Below are 15,066 nucleotides of genomic sequence, written 5' to 3' on the forward strand. Positions count from 1 at the left end.
GTGCTGTGGGGGGGTCCCGGTGCTGTGGGGGGGTCCCGGTGCTGTGGGGGGGTCCCGGTGCTGTGGGGGGGTCCCGGTGCTGTGGGGGGGTCCTGGTGCTGTGGGGGGGTCCCGGTGCTGTGGGGGGGTCGGGTAGTAGGACCGTGGTAACTCCACTCTGGGAGTCTTGGGTCTGATCCCCTGGATCCTGCTCCCCTCCTGTCAGGATCTGGTGGCTCCAGTAATGTTGTTACACGGAGAGAAAGAAAGAAAGACAAGAAACAGAAGCTCCAAATGTAGAGTTCCTCCCTTTAACGGGAGAGAGGAAATCCCCTCAGCAGTCTAGGCCTAGAGCAGCTCAACTTAGTGCTCCTATTTTATTCCTAATGAGAAGCTCTATCAAAGAGGAAGCTTTTTAGTCTCCTCTTAAATAAACTAATGGTGTGGGCCCTTCGGACCGAGGCTGCTAGTTGATTCCAGAGTAAAGGAGCCATATGGCTGAAACTCCTGCCTCCTCTTTTACTTTGAAGGACTTTAGGGATTACCAACAGTCCTGCATCCTCAGAGCCAAGGGCTCGTGGAGGGTGAGACCCTTCTAGAAGTTTCTCCATATAGGACGGAGCCTGGTGATGAAGAGTTTTAGATGTGATCAGAAGGATGTTGAATTCTATTCTAGATTTGATGTGAAGCCAGTGTAAGGATGCTAAGACTGGGGAGATGTGCTCTCTTCTTCCAGTTCTGGTTAGTAAACCTGCAGCAGCGTTCTGCTCTAGCTGGAAGATCCTAACAGAGGAGTTTGGACATCCTGACATTAGGGAGTTACAATCATCTCATCTTCAAGTCACAAAGGCAGGAAGCATTTGTTCTGCATCTTTGAAGGACAAGAAGTTTCTCATTTTTGCAATATTCCTTAGATGGAAGAAGGCTGTCCTGGAGACATGTTTAACATGGGACATAAAGGACAGATCCTGATCAGAAATAACACCCAGGTTCCTAATATCACTGTTAGAGGTTAAGGTAATATTATCTAAGGTAATCAGACTATCTGAAAAGTAATCCCTGAGCTTTTTAGGACCTAGGATTAGAACCTCAGTCTTGGATGTGTTGAGCATTAAGAAGTTGATAGACATCCAGGACTTAACGTCCCTGAGGCAGGACTCTAGTTTAACAAGTTGGTCGGCCTGATTGGCTTTAACTGATAAATAGAGCTGAGTATCATCTGCATAACAATGAAAGTTAATGCTGTGTTTCCTAATAATATTTCCGAGTGGTAACATATAGAGATTAAACAATCTGGGTCCGAGGACGGAGCCTTGTGGTACTCCACACAGGACCCCTTCATGTATTGAAGATTTGTTATTTACATGAACAAATTGAAAGCGGTCAGATAAATATGATTTAAACCAGTTTAAGGCTAAGTTTTTAATGCTGACGGCATCTTCTAATCTCCTTAAGAGTATATTATGATGGACAGTATCAAATGCAGTACTAAGGTCCAGAAGAAGTAAAGCAGATAGAAGAGCTCTATCTGAGGCCATTAGAAGGTCATTAGTAACTTTTAGCAGAGCAGTCTCTGTACTGTGGTTCATTCTGAAGCTGGACTGAAGGTCCTCTAACAGATTATTCTCCTGCAGATAATCCTGGAGTTGTTTAGCCACTACTTGCTCCAGAACCTTTGACAGGAAAGGAAGGTTGGAGATGGGCCTGTAGTTTGAGAGAAGGCTTGTGTCTAAGTTTGGCTTCTTAATGAGAGGTTTAATAACTGCTAGTTTAAAGGATTGGGGCACATAGCCTATTGTTAGAGACTGGTTAATAATTGCCAGTATAGAATTATTGATTAGTGGCAGTGCCTCTTTCAGAATTCTAGTAGGAATTGGGTCCAACAGGCTAGTAGTTGGTTTAGCAGAAGAAATAAGGGAGTTTAGTTGGACTAGTTGTATTTGCTGAAAGCATTCCAGATGACTGTTAGGTTTAACCAGTTCCTCTGTTATGGGGCTAACGGACGGTAGGGTTTGATGGATGTTATCCCTAAGCCTTGTCATTTTATTTTGAAAGAACTTCATGAAGTCCTCACTACATATATTGATAGGAATGGTGGGCTCAACATTATTTTGGTTCTTGGTCAGTTTGGCTACAGTACTGAAAAGAAACCGAGGGTTGTTTTTGTTTTCCTCTATTAAGGATGAGTAGTAATTAGTTCTACTTCTACTCAGAGCTTTCTTATAAGTTTTGAAGCTATCCTTCCAGGCTATATAATCTAGCTCTGTTTTTGTTGAACGCCAAGTTCTTTCTAATCTACGGGAGCGTTGTTTAAGCTCGCGGGTTGATGAGTTAAACCATGGGGAGGACTTTTCCTGTTTTTTCAGTTTCATTTTTTGAGGAGCTATGTCGTCTAGCGTTGTTTTTAGCATATCTGTCAGACTGTTTGTTAGGTATTCAATGTCTGAGCTAGCAACAGTATACGGGTCAGGAAGATCCACTACTGATTCTATAGCAGAGGGAATTCTTTCCTTGAATTTAGTTACTATGTTATCAGAGAGAGACCTGGTTAACACGGCTTTAACCGGAGGGTTAGAACTATTTAGAACAAAGTCAAAGGTTATTAAGAAGTGATCTGACAGGAAATCATAGTGAGGAGAGATGGTCAGATGCTCTATATTCAAACCATAAGTTAGAATAAGGTCTAAGGTGTGTAGATGTTTATGGGTAGGCCCGTCTACTACCTGAGAGAAACCTAGAGAGTCAAGTGTAGATCTAAAGCTGCACTGAAACTATCATTTTCTAGGTCAACATGAACATTGAAGTCTCCTACCATGATAACCTTATCTTTAGTCAGGGCTACATCTGACAACAATTCAGAGAATTCAGTTAGAAAAGTTGAAGAAGGTCCAGGAGGACGAGAAATGATTACAGATTCTACAGAATTTACTATTTTATTTGACGGGTGTGGCATGGTCATGCTCAGACTCTCAAAAGAACTAAAGTTGGGTTTTGGGTTAATATTAATTAGTAAGTGAGAGTTCTAGATGGCTGCCTCCACCCTCCTCCACCACCTCCACCAGCTATTTGAGTGTTAGTATGACTTGGAGGGGAGGCTTCATTTAGACTAACATACTCATCTTTACGTAGCAGGTTTCTGTTCATCCAAAGAGATCAATGTTGTGTTCGGTTATCAGATCATTGACTAGAAGAGCTTTGGATGATAAAGATCTCATGTTTAGGAAACCACATCTCATTTGTTTGTCTTGATTTTGTCTAGTTTCACACTTGATACGGATGAAGTTTTTGTAGTCATTAGAAGTTATTTTCCTAGGTTTAGATAGTTTTATACTTGTGGTGGTCCGAGGGATAGACACAGTCTCTATGGGATGTTTAACTAAGTTAGCTATGGTTGGTGACTGCCCAGAGGGAAACTCAGAGAGGCGTGTAGGACTGCGACTCTGTTGCCTGGTCCCCACTCTGCTACGTCAGGATGGAGGAGCTAAGCTTTTAACTTTGTTTCTAGATAAGAGGTACGCTCCATCCAACGTGGGATGGATGCCGTCCCTCCTGATGAGACCAGGCTTGCCCCAGAAGGACTTCCAGTTATTAATGAAGCCTACCGAGTTACTGGGACACCACCCTGACAGCCAGCGGTTAAAAGATGAGGCTAAACATCTGGTCCCTGATGAGGTTTGGGAGGGGGCCAGAGAAAACTACTTCGTCTGAAATGGTCCGCGCGTATGTGCACACTGACTCTACGTTAGCTTTGAGGACCTCAGACTTCTTCAGGCGAACGTCGTTTCTACCGCAGTGGATTATAATCCCTTTAAATCTCTGTTTACTCTTGGTCATTAGCTTTAGCTGGGACTCAATGTCGCCTGCTCTGGCCCCAGGCAGGCAGCTAACTGTGGCCGCTGGTTGTCCTAGGTTAACGTGTCTCACTATTGAGGAGCCAATAACCAGCGTGTCCTTCTCAACCAGCGTGCTGCTGAGTGGGGCAAACATATTGGAGACACTGACGGAGGCCTGCGGGGTGTAGCGGGGGTGTCCGGTAGACTTCTTGCTGCTACGTTTACCCCTGGCAGTCACCCAACCGCCCTGTTCCCCCGGCTGCTCGGGGGCCACTGAGGGGGGGCTAGAGTTAGCAGCTACCTGCGCTGCTAAGCTAGAACGCTCCGCTCCAGCTAAACCTGGCGGGGGGCTACTAGCTACAGGGCTAGCCCTAAGCTGGACAGAGAGGAGACGTTCCTCAAGCTGACTCAGCCTCGCCTCAAGTGCTACAGTAAAGCTCCAGGTCACAGGTCCCCGAGTCAGTAACTGAGGTGGAGGTGGAGCTAAACATCTGACATTAGGAGGAGAGGAGGGGGAAGCCATGACGAGACAGGTGCTAATAGGAATGCTAATGCTAATGCTGTGTGGGCAGGCAGGTCTCCAATAATGCTAATGCTAATGGTCCTGCAGGTCATGGACGTCCTGGACAAGCTGCAGATCTTCGTCCCGGTGGAGGCCGAGGTGACGACCGTCCCTCTGAACAGTTTACCACGGTCGGTGCGGAGGCGTATCGACCTCCAGCGCCCCCGTCACGACGGCTCCAGTGGCCCCTCCCCCCCTCCTGAAGTCACGTCGATCTGCCCGGTGGTGTTGCGGATGCGAGGTCAGCGAGTGGCGGGCGCTGCCCCCGAGAAGCTGAGCTTTGCCCTGAGCTCCCGGGTTGGCGCCCTGCAGGCTCCTCTCCAGATGTCCATCGTGTCTCCGAACCGCACCGCCTACAACCTACTGCGTGGTGTCAACCCCGGAAGGCTGACCCCCCCTGACCCCCACGAGGGGCTGCCAGCTGCTGTCCTGCCGGGCTGCAGGGCCGCCGTCATCCTCTACCGCGGAAACATCTACCTGTCCATCAAGAGGCAGATCCGACACCACAGATCCAGGCTGGCGTCGCCGGCGGTCCCGACTTCATCGTCTGATGTGTCGTCAACAAGCCAGAGAGAGGTAAGATCTGGATCGCACTGGTGTCACTGCCGGGACCTGAAGGACCATATGGACCTGCAGCCTGATCCCTCAGACCTCAACAAGATGTTTTCCTCATCATGATGAGGCCTTTATTCGACTAAATTCTCCTCAGGGTTGTTGGTTCTACCATAGAGCTAACTTCAGGGTTGTTGGTTCTACCATAGAGCTAACCTCAGAGTTGTTGGTTCTACCATAGAGCTAACTTCAGGGTTGTTGGTTCTACCATAGAGCTAACTTCAGGGTTGTTGGTTCTACCATAGAGCTAACCTCAGAGTTGTTGGTTCTACCATAGAGCTAACCTCAGAGCTATTGGTTCTACCATAGAGCTAACCTCAGAGTTGTTGGTTCTACCATAGAGCTAACCTCAGAGCTATTGGTTCTACCATAGAGCTAACCTCAGAGTTGTTGGTTCTACCATAGAGCTAACCTCAGAGTTGTTGGTTCTACCATAGAGCTAACCTCAGAGCTATTGGTTCTACCATAGAGCTAACCTCAGAGTTGTTGGTTCTACCATAGAGCTAACCTCAGAGTTGTTGGTTCTACCATAGAGCTAACCTCAGAGCTATTGGTTCTACCATAGAGCTAACCTCAGAGTTGTTGGTTCTACCATAGAGCTAACCTCAGAGCTATTGGTTCTACCATAGAGCTAACCTCAGAGTTGTTGGTTCTACCATAGAGCTAACCTCAGAGCTATTGGTTCTACCATAGAGCTAACCTCAGAGTTTTGGTTCTACCATAGAGCTAACCTCAGAGTTATTGGTTCTACCATAGAGCTAACCTCAGAGTTGTTGGTTCTACCATAGAGCTAACCTCAGAGTTGTTGGTTCTACCATAGAGCTAACCTCAGAGTTTTGGTTCTACCATAGAGCTAACCTCAGAGTTATTGGTTCTACCATAGAGCTAACCTCAGAGTTGTTGGTTCTACCATAGAGCTAACCTCAGAGTTATTGGTTCTACCATAGAGCTAACCTCAGAGTTGTTGGTTCTACCATAGAGCTAACCTCAGAGTTATTGGTTCTACCATAGAGCTAACCTCAGAGTTGTTGGTTCTACCATAGAGCTAACCTCAGAGTTGTTGGTTCTACCATAGAGCTAACCTCAGAGTTGTTGGTTCTACCATAGAGCTAACCTCAGAGTTGTTGGTTTATCTTCAGAGGATCAATAGAATCAAGGCTCCATCTACAACAGAATCAACCTGACTGGGGCTAACGCTAACGCTAATGCTAATGCTAATGCTAACGCTAATGCTAATGATTTCCATGGTTCAGACCAGATCAGGACGTGAAGAGACAGAGTCTCTCTGGTGTCTTACTGTTTATCACAACAGATGAAATGACGACAGTTCATTGTCTCTGGAATGACCTGCTCACTACTGAGCTCATCTTCATGACCAGAGCAGGACTGTGGTCCAACTCCAGATCCTTGACTGTGGTCCAGCTCCAGATCCTGGACTGTGGTCCAGCTCCAGATCCTAGACTGTGGTCCAAATCCAGCTGCAGAGGTCTCCGGTGCACTTTAATGCTCAACCTCCTGTCCAAGCAGTACCAGACTCTGCTGGACCTTCACCGGTCCAGCTGTAGGTACCAGCTGCTTGACACAATGTGCTTTGTCCACCAGGAGGTGCTGGGTGACTCCAGGCCTGAGCTGCAGCGCAGCAGCCGAACTGCAGGAGGTCAGCAGGATGCGCCGACTCAGCAGGATGCGACCATCAGCGATGGCCAAGAGGCTCGGAGCCACAGCAGCAAGGCCGAGGGAAGCAGCCCGGGCCAGTCTGTAGGTCCAGGGGCCACTGCCTCATCATCATCATCATCATCACCCCAGTTTGACTTCAAGGCACTGGCTCAACAGGAGAAGATCGCCCAGATGAAGGCCAGACTGCAACAGAACCAAGCTGCTGTCAACAAACTGTAGTGTCGGTCCCCAGGACCAGGACCTGGACCTGGACCTGGTCCTGGTCCTGGACCTGGACGAGGATGAGTGGATGACAGGATGAGTGGATGACAGGATGAGAGGATGAGTGGATGAGAGGATGACAGGATGAGTGGATGAGATGATGAGTGGATGAGAGGATGACAGGATGAGAGGATGACAGGATGAGTGGATGACAGGATGAGTGGATGACAGGATGAGTGGATGACATGATGAGTGGATGACAGGATGAGAGGATGACAGGATGGATGACATGATGAGTGGATGACAGGATGAGAGGATGACAGGATGGATGACATGATGAGTGGATGACAGGATGAGAGGATGACAGGATGAGTGGATGACATGAGTGGATGACATGATGAGTGGATGACAGGATGAGAGGATGACAGGATGGATGACATGATGAGTGGATGAGAGGATGAGTGGATGACAGGATGAGTGGATGACAGGATGAGTGGATGACATGATGAGTGGATGACAGGATGAGAGGAAGACAGGATGAGTGGATGACATGATGAGTGGATGAGAGGATGACAGGATGAGTGGATGACAGGATGAGTGGATGACAGGATGAGTGGATGAGAGGATGAGTGGCTGACAGGATGAGAGGATGAGTGGATGACAGGATGAGTGGATGACAGGATGAGAGGATGAGTGGATGAGAGGATGAGTGGATGACAGGATGACAGGATGAGTGGATGACAGGATGAGTGGATGAGAGGATGAGTGGATGACAGGATGAGAGGATGAGTGGATGACAGGATGAGAGGATGAGTGGCTGACAGGATGAGAGGATGACAGGATGAGAGGATGAGTGGATGACAGGATGAGTGGATGACAGGATGAGAGGATGACAGGATGAGAGGATGAGAGGATGACAGGATGAGAGGATGAGTGGATGACAGGATGAGAGGATGAGTGGATGACAGGATGAGTGGCTGACAGGATGAGTGGATGAGAGGATGAGTGGATGAGTGGATGACAGGATGAGTGGATGACAGGATGAGTGGATGACAGGATGAGTGGATGACAGGATGAGTGGATGACAGGATGAGAGCCAACAGTGACTCATGTTGACGCTGGAGGATGTTTTAACAATGTGTAGAGTTTCTCTGGAGACGGCAGCTCAGACCAAACCAATCGTGTCGGTCATGTTTGGTTCGTCCTGCTGGAGAGCGACTCTCCGCTCCTTCGCTCGTTTCATTCCACTGTTTTTCTTTGTCTCCTTTGAACACTGCGTTGTTCTTCACTTCCTGTCTGGACGCTGTGTGTTGCTCTGTGTTGGTGCAACAGCTACACACTGTCGGGGCAATAACATGGCAGGGGCAAATATCTGCTTTTTTGGGGCAGTTGAGTTAAACCTAACCCTTCACATGTGATGTTGGGATGAAATCTCAGAAGCAGCTGATCAAGCAGCTGCTTCCTCATGTTCATTTCCAGCAGAGGGCAGCACAGTTCAGCTGTCTCATCATTGTCGCCATCATCATCATCATCATCATCATCATCATCATCATCATCATCATCATCGTCACTGTTTTTAACAAAATGTTTCAATAAAATTCTGTAAGCACACAATTTTACCGTTTCTAACTCAAACCTGCATCAGCTGATCAGCTTTGAAACCAAAGAAACCAGAGAGAAACAAGATTAACCAGAGAGACAAGAGAGAAACCTGAGAAACCAGATAAAGCAGAGAGAAACTCGAGAGAAACCAGAGAAACAAGATTAACCAGAGAGACAAGAGAGAAACCTGAGAAACCAGATAAAGCAGAGAGAAACTCGAGAGAAACCAGAGAGAAACCAGATAAACCAGAGAGAAACCAGAGGGAAACCAGAGAGAAACTCGAGAGAAACCAGAGAAACAAGAGAGAGACCAGAGTGACAAGAGAAAAACCAGATAAATCAGAGAGAAACCAGAGAGACAAGAGAAAAACCAGAGAAAACAGATAAACCAGAGAGAAACCATAGAGAATCCAGAGAGAAACCAGAGAAACCAGAGAAAAACCAGAGAAACTAGAGAGAAACCAGAGAGAAACCAGAGAGAAACCAGAGAAAGAGAAACTAGAGAGAAACCAGAGAAACTAGAAAGAAACCAGAGAGAAACCAGAGAAACCAGAGAGAAACCATAGAGAATCCAGAGAGAAAACAGATAAAGCAGAGAGAAACCAGAGAGAAACCAGATAAACTAGAAAGAAACCAGAGAGAAACCAGAGAAACCAGAGAGAGACCAGAGTGAAAAGAGAGAAACTGGAGAAAAACCAGATAAATCAGAGAGAAACCAGAGAAACCAGAGAGAAACCAGAGAAAGACCAGAGAGAAACCAGAGAAAAACCAGAGAAACCAGAGAGAAACCAGAGAAACCAGAGAGAAACCAGAGAAACTAGAGAAAGCAGAGAACCCAGAGAGAAACCAGAGCAACTAGAGAGAAACTACAGAGAAACCAGAGAGAAACCAGAGAGAAACCAGAGAAACCAGAGAGAAACCATAGAGAAACCAGAGAAACCAGAGAAACTAGAGAGAAACCAGAGAGAAACCAGAGAAAGCAGAGAAACCAGAGAAAGCAGAGAAACCAGAGAAACCAGAGAGAAACCAGAGAGAAACCAGAGAAACTAGAGAGAAACCAGAGAGAAACCAGAGAGAAACCAGATAAAGCAGAGAGAAACTCGAGAGAGACCAGAGAGAAACCAGAGATACAAAAGAGAAACCAGATAAATCAGATAAATCAGAGAAACCAGATAAATCAGAGAGAAACCATAGAGAATGCAGAGAGAAACCAGAGAAACTAGAGAGAAACTCGAGAGAAACCAGAGAAACAAGAGAGAGACCAGAGTGACAAGAGAAAAACCAGATAAATCAGAGAGAAACCAGATAAACCAGAGAAAGACCAGAGAGAAACCAGAGAGACAAGAGAAAAACCAGAGAAACCAGATAAATCAGAGAGAAACCAGAGAAACCAGAGAGAAACCATAGAGAATCCAGAGAGAAACCAGAGAAACTAGAGAGAAACCAGAGAAACCAGAGAAACCAGAGAGAAACCAGAGAGAAACCAGAGAAAAACCAGAGAAACCAGATAAATCAGAGAGAAACCAGAGGGAAACCAGAGAAACCAGAGAGAAACCAGAGAGAAACCAGAGAAACTAGAGAGAAACCAGAGAGAAACCAGATAAAGCAGAGAAAGCAGAGAAACCAGAGAGAAACCAGAGAGAATCCAGAGAGAAACCAGAGAGAAACCAGAGAAACTAGAAAGAAACCAGAGAGAAACCAGAGAAACCATAGAGAATCCAGAGAGAAACCAGATAAAGCAGAGAGAAACCAGAGAAACTAGAGAGAAACTAGAGAGAAACCAGAGAGAAACTAGAGAGAAACCAGAGAGAAACCAGAGAAACCAGATAAATCAGAGAGAAACCATAGAGAATCCAGAGAGAAACCAGAGAAACTAGAGAGAAACCAGAGAAAGCAGAGAAAAACCAGAGAGAAACCAGAGAAAGCAGAGAGAAACCAGAGAGAAACCAGAGAAACAAGAGAGAGACCAGAGTGACAAGAGAGAAACTAGAGAAAAACCAGAGAGAAACCAGAGAAAAACCAGAGAAACCAGATAAATCAGAGAGAAACCAGAGGGAAACCAGAGAGAAACCAGAGAAACTAGAGAGAAACCAGAGAGAAACCAGAGAGAAACCAGATAAAGCAGAGAGAAACCAGAGAGAAACCAGAGCAACTAAAGAGAAACTAGAGAGAAACCAGAGAGAAACTAGAGAGAAACCAGAGAGAAACCAGAGAAACCAGAGAGAAACCAGAGAAAGACCAGAGAGAAACCAGAGAAAAACCAGAGAAACCAGATAAATCAGAGAGAAACCAGATAAACCAGAGAGAAACCAGAGAAAGACCAGAGAGAAACCAGAGAAAAACCAGAGAAACCAGATAAATCAGAGAGAAACCAGAGGGAAACCAGAGAGAAACCAGAGAAACTAGAGAGAAACCAGAGAGAAACCAGAGAGAAACCAGATAAAGCAGAGAGAAACCAGAGAGAAACTAGAGAGAAACCAGAGAGAAACCAGAGAAACCAGAGAGAAACCATAGAGAAACCAGAGAAACCAGAGAAACCAGAGAAACCAGAGAGAAACCATAGAGAATCCAGAGAGAAACCAGAGAGAAACCAGAGAAACTAGAAAGAAACCAGAGAGAAACCAGAGAAACCAGAGAGAAACCATAGAGAATCCAGAGAGAAACCAGAGAGAAACCAGAGAAACCAGAGAAACCAGAGAAACCAGATAGAAACCAGAGAGAATCCAGAGAGAAACCAGAGAAACTAGAGAGAAACCAGAGAGAAACCAGAGAAACCAGATAAATCAGAGAGAAACCAGAGGGAAACCAGAGAAACCAGATAGAAACCAGAGAGAAACCAGAGAGAATCCAGAGAGAAACCAGAGAAACTAGAGAGAAACCAGAGAGAAACCAGATAAAGCAGAGAGAAACTAGAGAGAAACCAGAGAAACTAGAGAAAGCAGAGAAACCAGAGAGAAACCAGAGCAACTAGAGAGAAACCAGAGAGAAACTAGAGAGAAACCAGAGAGAAACCAGAGAAACTAGAGAGAAACCAGAGAGAAACCAGATAAAGCAGAGAAAAACCAGAGAGAAACCAGAGAAACTAGAGAAAGCAGAGAAACCAGAGAGAAACCAGAGCAACTAGAGAGAAACTAGAGAGAAACCAGAGAGAAACCAGAGAGAAACCAGAGAGAAACCAGAGAAACTAGAGAGAAACCATAGAGAATCCAGAGAGAAACCAGAGAAACTAGAGAGAAACCAGAGAAACTAGAGAGAAACCAGAGAGAAACCAGAGAAACCAGAGAGAAACCAGAGAAACCAGAGAAACCAGAGAGAGACCAGAGAAACCAGAGAGAAACCATAGAGAATCCAGAGAGAAACCAGAGAAACTAGAGAGAAACCAGAGAGAAACCAGAGAGAAAGCAGAGAGAAACCAGAGAGAAACCAGAGAAACTAGAGAGAAACCAGAGAGAAACCAGAGAAACTAGAGAGAAACCAGAGAGAAACCAGAGAAACCAGAGAGAAACCAGAGAGAAACCAGAGAGAAACCAGAGAAAGCAGAGAGAAACCAGAGAAACCAGAGAGAAACCAGAGAGAAACCAGAGAAACTAGAGAGAAACCAGAGAGAAACCAGAGAAACCAGAGAGAAACCAGAGAGAAACCAGAGAAACTAGATAGAAACCAGAGAAACTAGAGAGAAACCAGAGAGAAACCAGAGAGAAACCATAGAGAAACCAGAGAAAAACCAGAGAGAAACCAGAGAAACTAGAGAGAAACCAGAGAAACTAGAGAGAAACCAGAGAGAAACCAGAGAGAAACCAGAGAAACCAGAGAAACCAGAGAGAAACCAGAGAAATTAGAGAGAAACCAGAGAGAAACCTGGTCCTCTTCCTGCTGGTCGTCTCCCTGCTGGTCGTCTCCCTGCTGGTCGTCTCCCTGCTGGTCGTCTCCCTGCTGGTCGCCTTCCTGCTGGTCGTCTCTCTGCTGGTCGTCTCTCTGCTGGTCGTCTCCCTGCTGGTCGTATCTCTGCTGGTCGTCTCTCTGCTGGTACTCTTCCTGCTGGTCGTCTCCCTGCTGGTCGTCTTCCTGCTGGTCGTCTCTCTACTGGTCGTCTCTCTGCTGGTCCTCTTCCTGCTGGTCGTCTCTCTGCTGGTCGTCTCCCTGCTGGTTGTCTCCCTGCTGGTCGTCTTTCTGCTGGTCGTCTCCCTGCTGGTCGTCTTCCTGCTGGTCCTCTCTCTGCTGGTCGTCTTCCTGCTGGTCGTCTCTCTGCTGGTCCTCTCTCTGCTGGTCATCTCCCTGCTGGTCGTCTTTCTGCTGGTCCTCTCTCTGCTGGTCCTCTCTCTGCTGGTCCTCTCTCTGCTGGTCGTCTCCCTGCTGGTCTTCTTTCTGCTGGTCGTCTCCCTGCTGGTCTTCTCTCTGCTGGTCGTCTCCCTGCTGGTCGTCTTTCTGCTGGTCCTCTTCCTGCTGGTCCTCTCTCTGCTGGTTGTCTCCCTGCTGGTCCTCTTCCTGCTGGTCGTCTCTCTGCTGGTCGTCTCTCTGCTGGTCCTCTCTCTGCTGGTTGTCTCCCTGTTGGTCCTCTTCCTGCTGGTCGTCTCTCTGCTGGTCGTCTCTCTGCTGGTCCTCTCTCTGCTGGTCGTCTCCCTGCCGGTCGTCTTTCTGCTGGTCCTCTCTCTGCTGGTCCTCTCTCTGCTGGTCCTCTCTCTGCTGGTCCTCTCTCTGCTGGTTGTCTCCCTGCTGGTCCTCTCTCTGCTGGTCCTCTCTCTGCTGGTTGTCTCCCTGCTGGTCCTCTCTCTGCTGGTCCTCTCTCTGCTGGTCCTCTCTCTGCTGGTTGTCTCCCTGCTGGTCCTCTTCCTGCTGGTTGTCTCCCTGCTGGTCCTCTCTCTGCTGGTCGTCTCCCTGCTGGTTGTCTCCCTGCTGGTCCTCTTCCTGCTGGTCGTCTCTCTGCTGGTCGTCTCTCTGCTGGTCCTCTCTCTGCTGGTCGTCTCCCTGCTGGTCCTCTCTCTGCTGGTCCTCTCTCTGCTGGTCCTCTCTCTGCTGGTTGTCTCCCTGCTGGTCCTCTTCCTGCTGGTCGTCTCTCTGCTGGTCCTCTCTCTGCTGGTCGTCTCCCTGCTGGTCGTCTCTCTGCTGGTCCTCTCTCTGCTGGTCGTCTCCCTGCTGGTCCTCTCTCTGCTGGTCCTCTCTCTGCTGGTTGTCTCCCTGCTGGTCCTCTTCCTGCTGGTCGTCTCTCTGCTGGTCCTCTCTCTGCTGGTCGTCTCCCTGCTGGTCGTCCTCTCTTGGTTCTGAAGTCCAGATTCCTCCTGTAATCAAACTTCCTTCTTTCTATCAGTAAAAACTTCCTTGCTTGTTTCTAACTTTGTACTTTAATCTAGCGGTTTCCAATTCTACCAGAAGTGGACGTTGTAGAAGCTGGAATTAATAAATCAAGCATAAGTGTGGTCCTGGAACCCTGAACCAGTCCGACGGTCCTGGAGCCCTGAACCAGTCCGACGGTCCTGGAGCCCTGAACCAGTCCTCTGAACCAGTCCGACGGTCCTGGAACCCTGAACCAGTCCGACGGTCCTGGAGCCCTGAATCAGTCCGACGGTCCTGGAACCCTGAACCAGTCCGACGGTCCTGGAGCCCTGAACCAGTCCGACGGTCCTGGAGCCCTGAACCAGTCCGACGGTCCTGGAGCCCTGAACCAGTCCTCTGAACCAGTCCGACGGTCCTGGAGCCCTGAACCAGTCCGACGGTCCTGGAGCCCTGAACCAGTCCGACGGTCCTGGAGCCCTGAACCAGTCCTCTGAACCAGTCCGACGGTCCTGGAACCCTGAACCAGTCCGACGGTCCTGGAACCCTGTACCAGTCCGACGGTCCTGGAGCCCTGAACCAGTCCTCTGAACCAGTCCAACAGTCCTGGAGCCCTGAACCAGTCCGACGGTCCTGGAGCCCTGAACCAGTCCGACGGTCCTGGAGCCCTGAACCAGTCCCCTGAACCAGTCCGACGGTCCTGGAACCCTGAACCAGTCCGACGGTCCTGGAACCCTGTACCAGTCCGACGGTCCTGGAACCCTGTACCAGTCTGATATTTCTGGAGTGTGCCCAACGGTCGGAGGTGTTTCCCCAAACCTCGACACAGTAATTCAGATATGGAAGTATTAATGAACAGTATATGACAAGTAGTGAAATCCTAAAAGAAAAGTACATTTTCAAGTTAAACACAAGAACATGACACCACCAGACCTCCTTAATTATGTAATGTAATGTAATAGATTACATACATTCTGATGGCCATGGCCTCCGACATGAGAGGAACAGGTCCACATTCAGCCTGGTCTTCCTCACATCCTCTCTCCAGCAGATCCAGCAGCATCTTGTTCAGGCTTGTCAGTCTCCTGTACAAATACTGACAAGTACTTACTGAACATATTTACAGTCTCCAGTCTCCTGTACAAATACTGACAAGTACTTACTGAACATATTTACAGTCTTCAGTCTCCTGTACAAATACTGACAAGTACTTACTGAACATATTTACAGTCTCCAGTCTCCTGTACCAATACTGACAAGTACTTACTGAACATATTTACAGTCTCCAGTCTCCTGTACAAATACTGACAAGTACTTACTGAACATATTTAC

General features: G+C 47.6%; 2 protein-coding genes across 2 annotated transcripts in view; one reads left to right on the forward strand and one right to left on the reverse strand.

Moving 5' to 3' along the window:
- The window catches only part of tpx2 (TPX2 microtubule nucleation factor), a 475,192-nt gene that overhangs the window by 333,783 nt on the left and 126,343 nt on the right, over positions 1 to 15,066 (reverse strand). The gene's annotated exons all lie outside the window — the stretch shown is intronic.
- Positions 4,411 to 8,476, forward strand: LOC308113601 (uncharacterized protein; the record flags this gene model as incomplete). Its single annotated transcript, XM_080469995.1, has 2 exons — positions 4,411 to 4,950; positions 6,589 to 8,476. 2 exons carry the CDS (start codon positions 4,411 to 4,413, stop codon positions 6,880 to 6,882), a joined length of 834 nt encoding a protein of 277 aa, XP_080326121.1. The 3' UTR covers positions 6,883 to 8,476.

Source organism: Lipophrys pholis (genome assembly GCF_963383615.2).
Source record: "Lipophrys pholis genome assembly, chromosome: 8".
Classification (NCBI taxonomy): Eukaryota; Metazoa; Chordata; class Actinopteri; order Blenniiformes; family Blenniidae; genus Lipophrys; species Lipophrys pholis.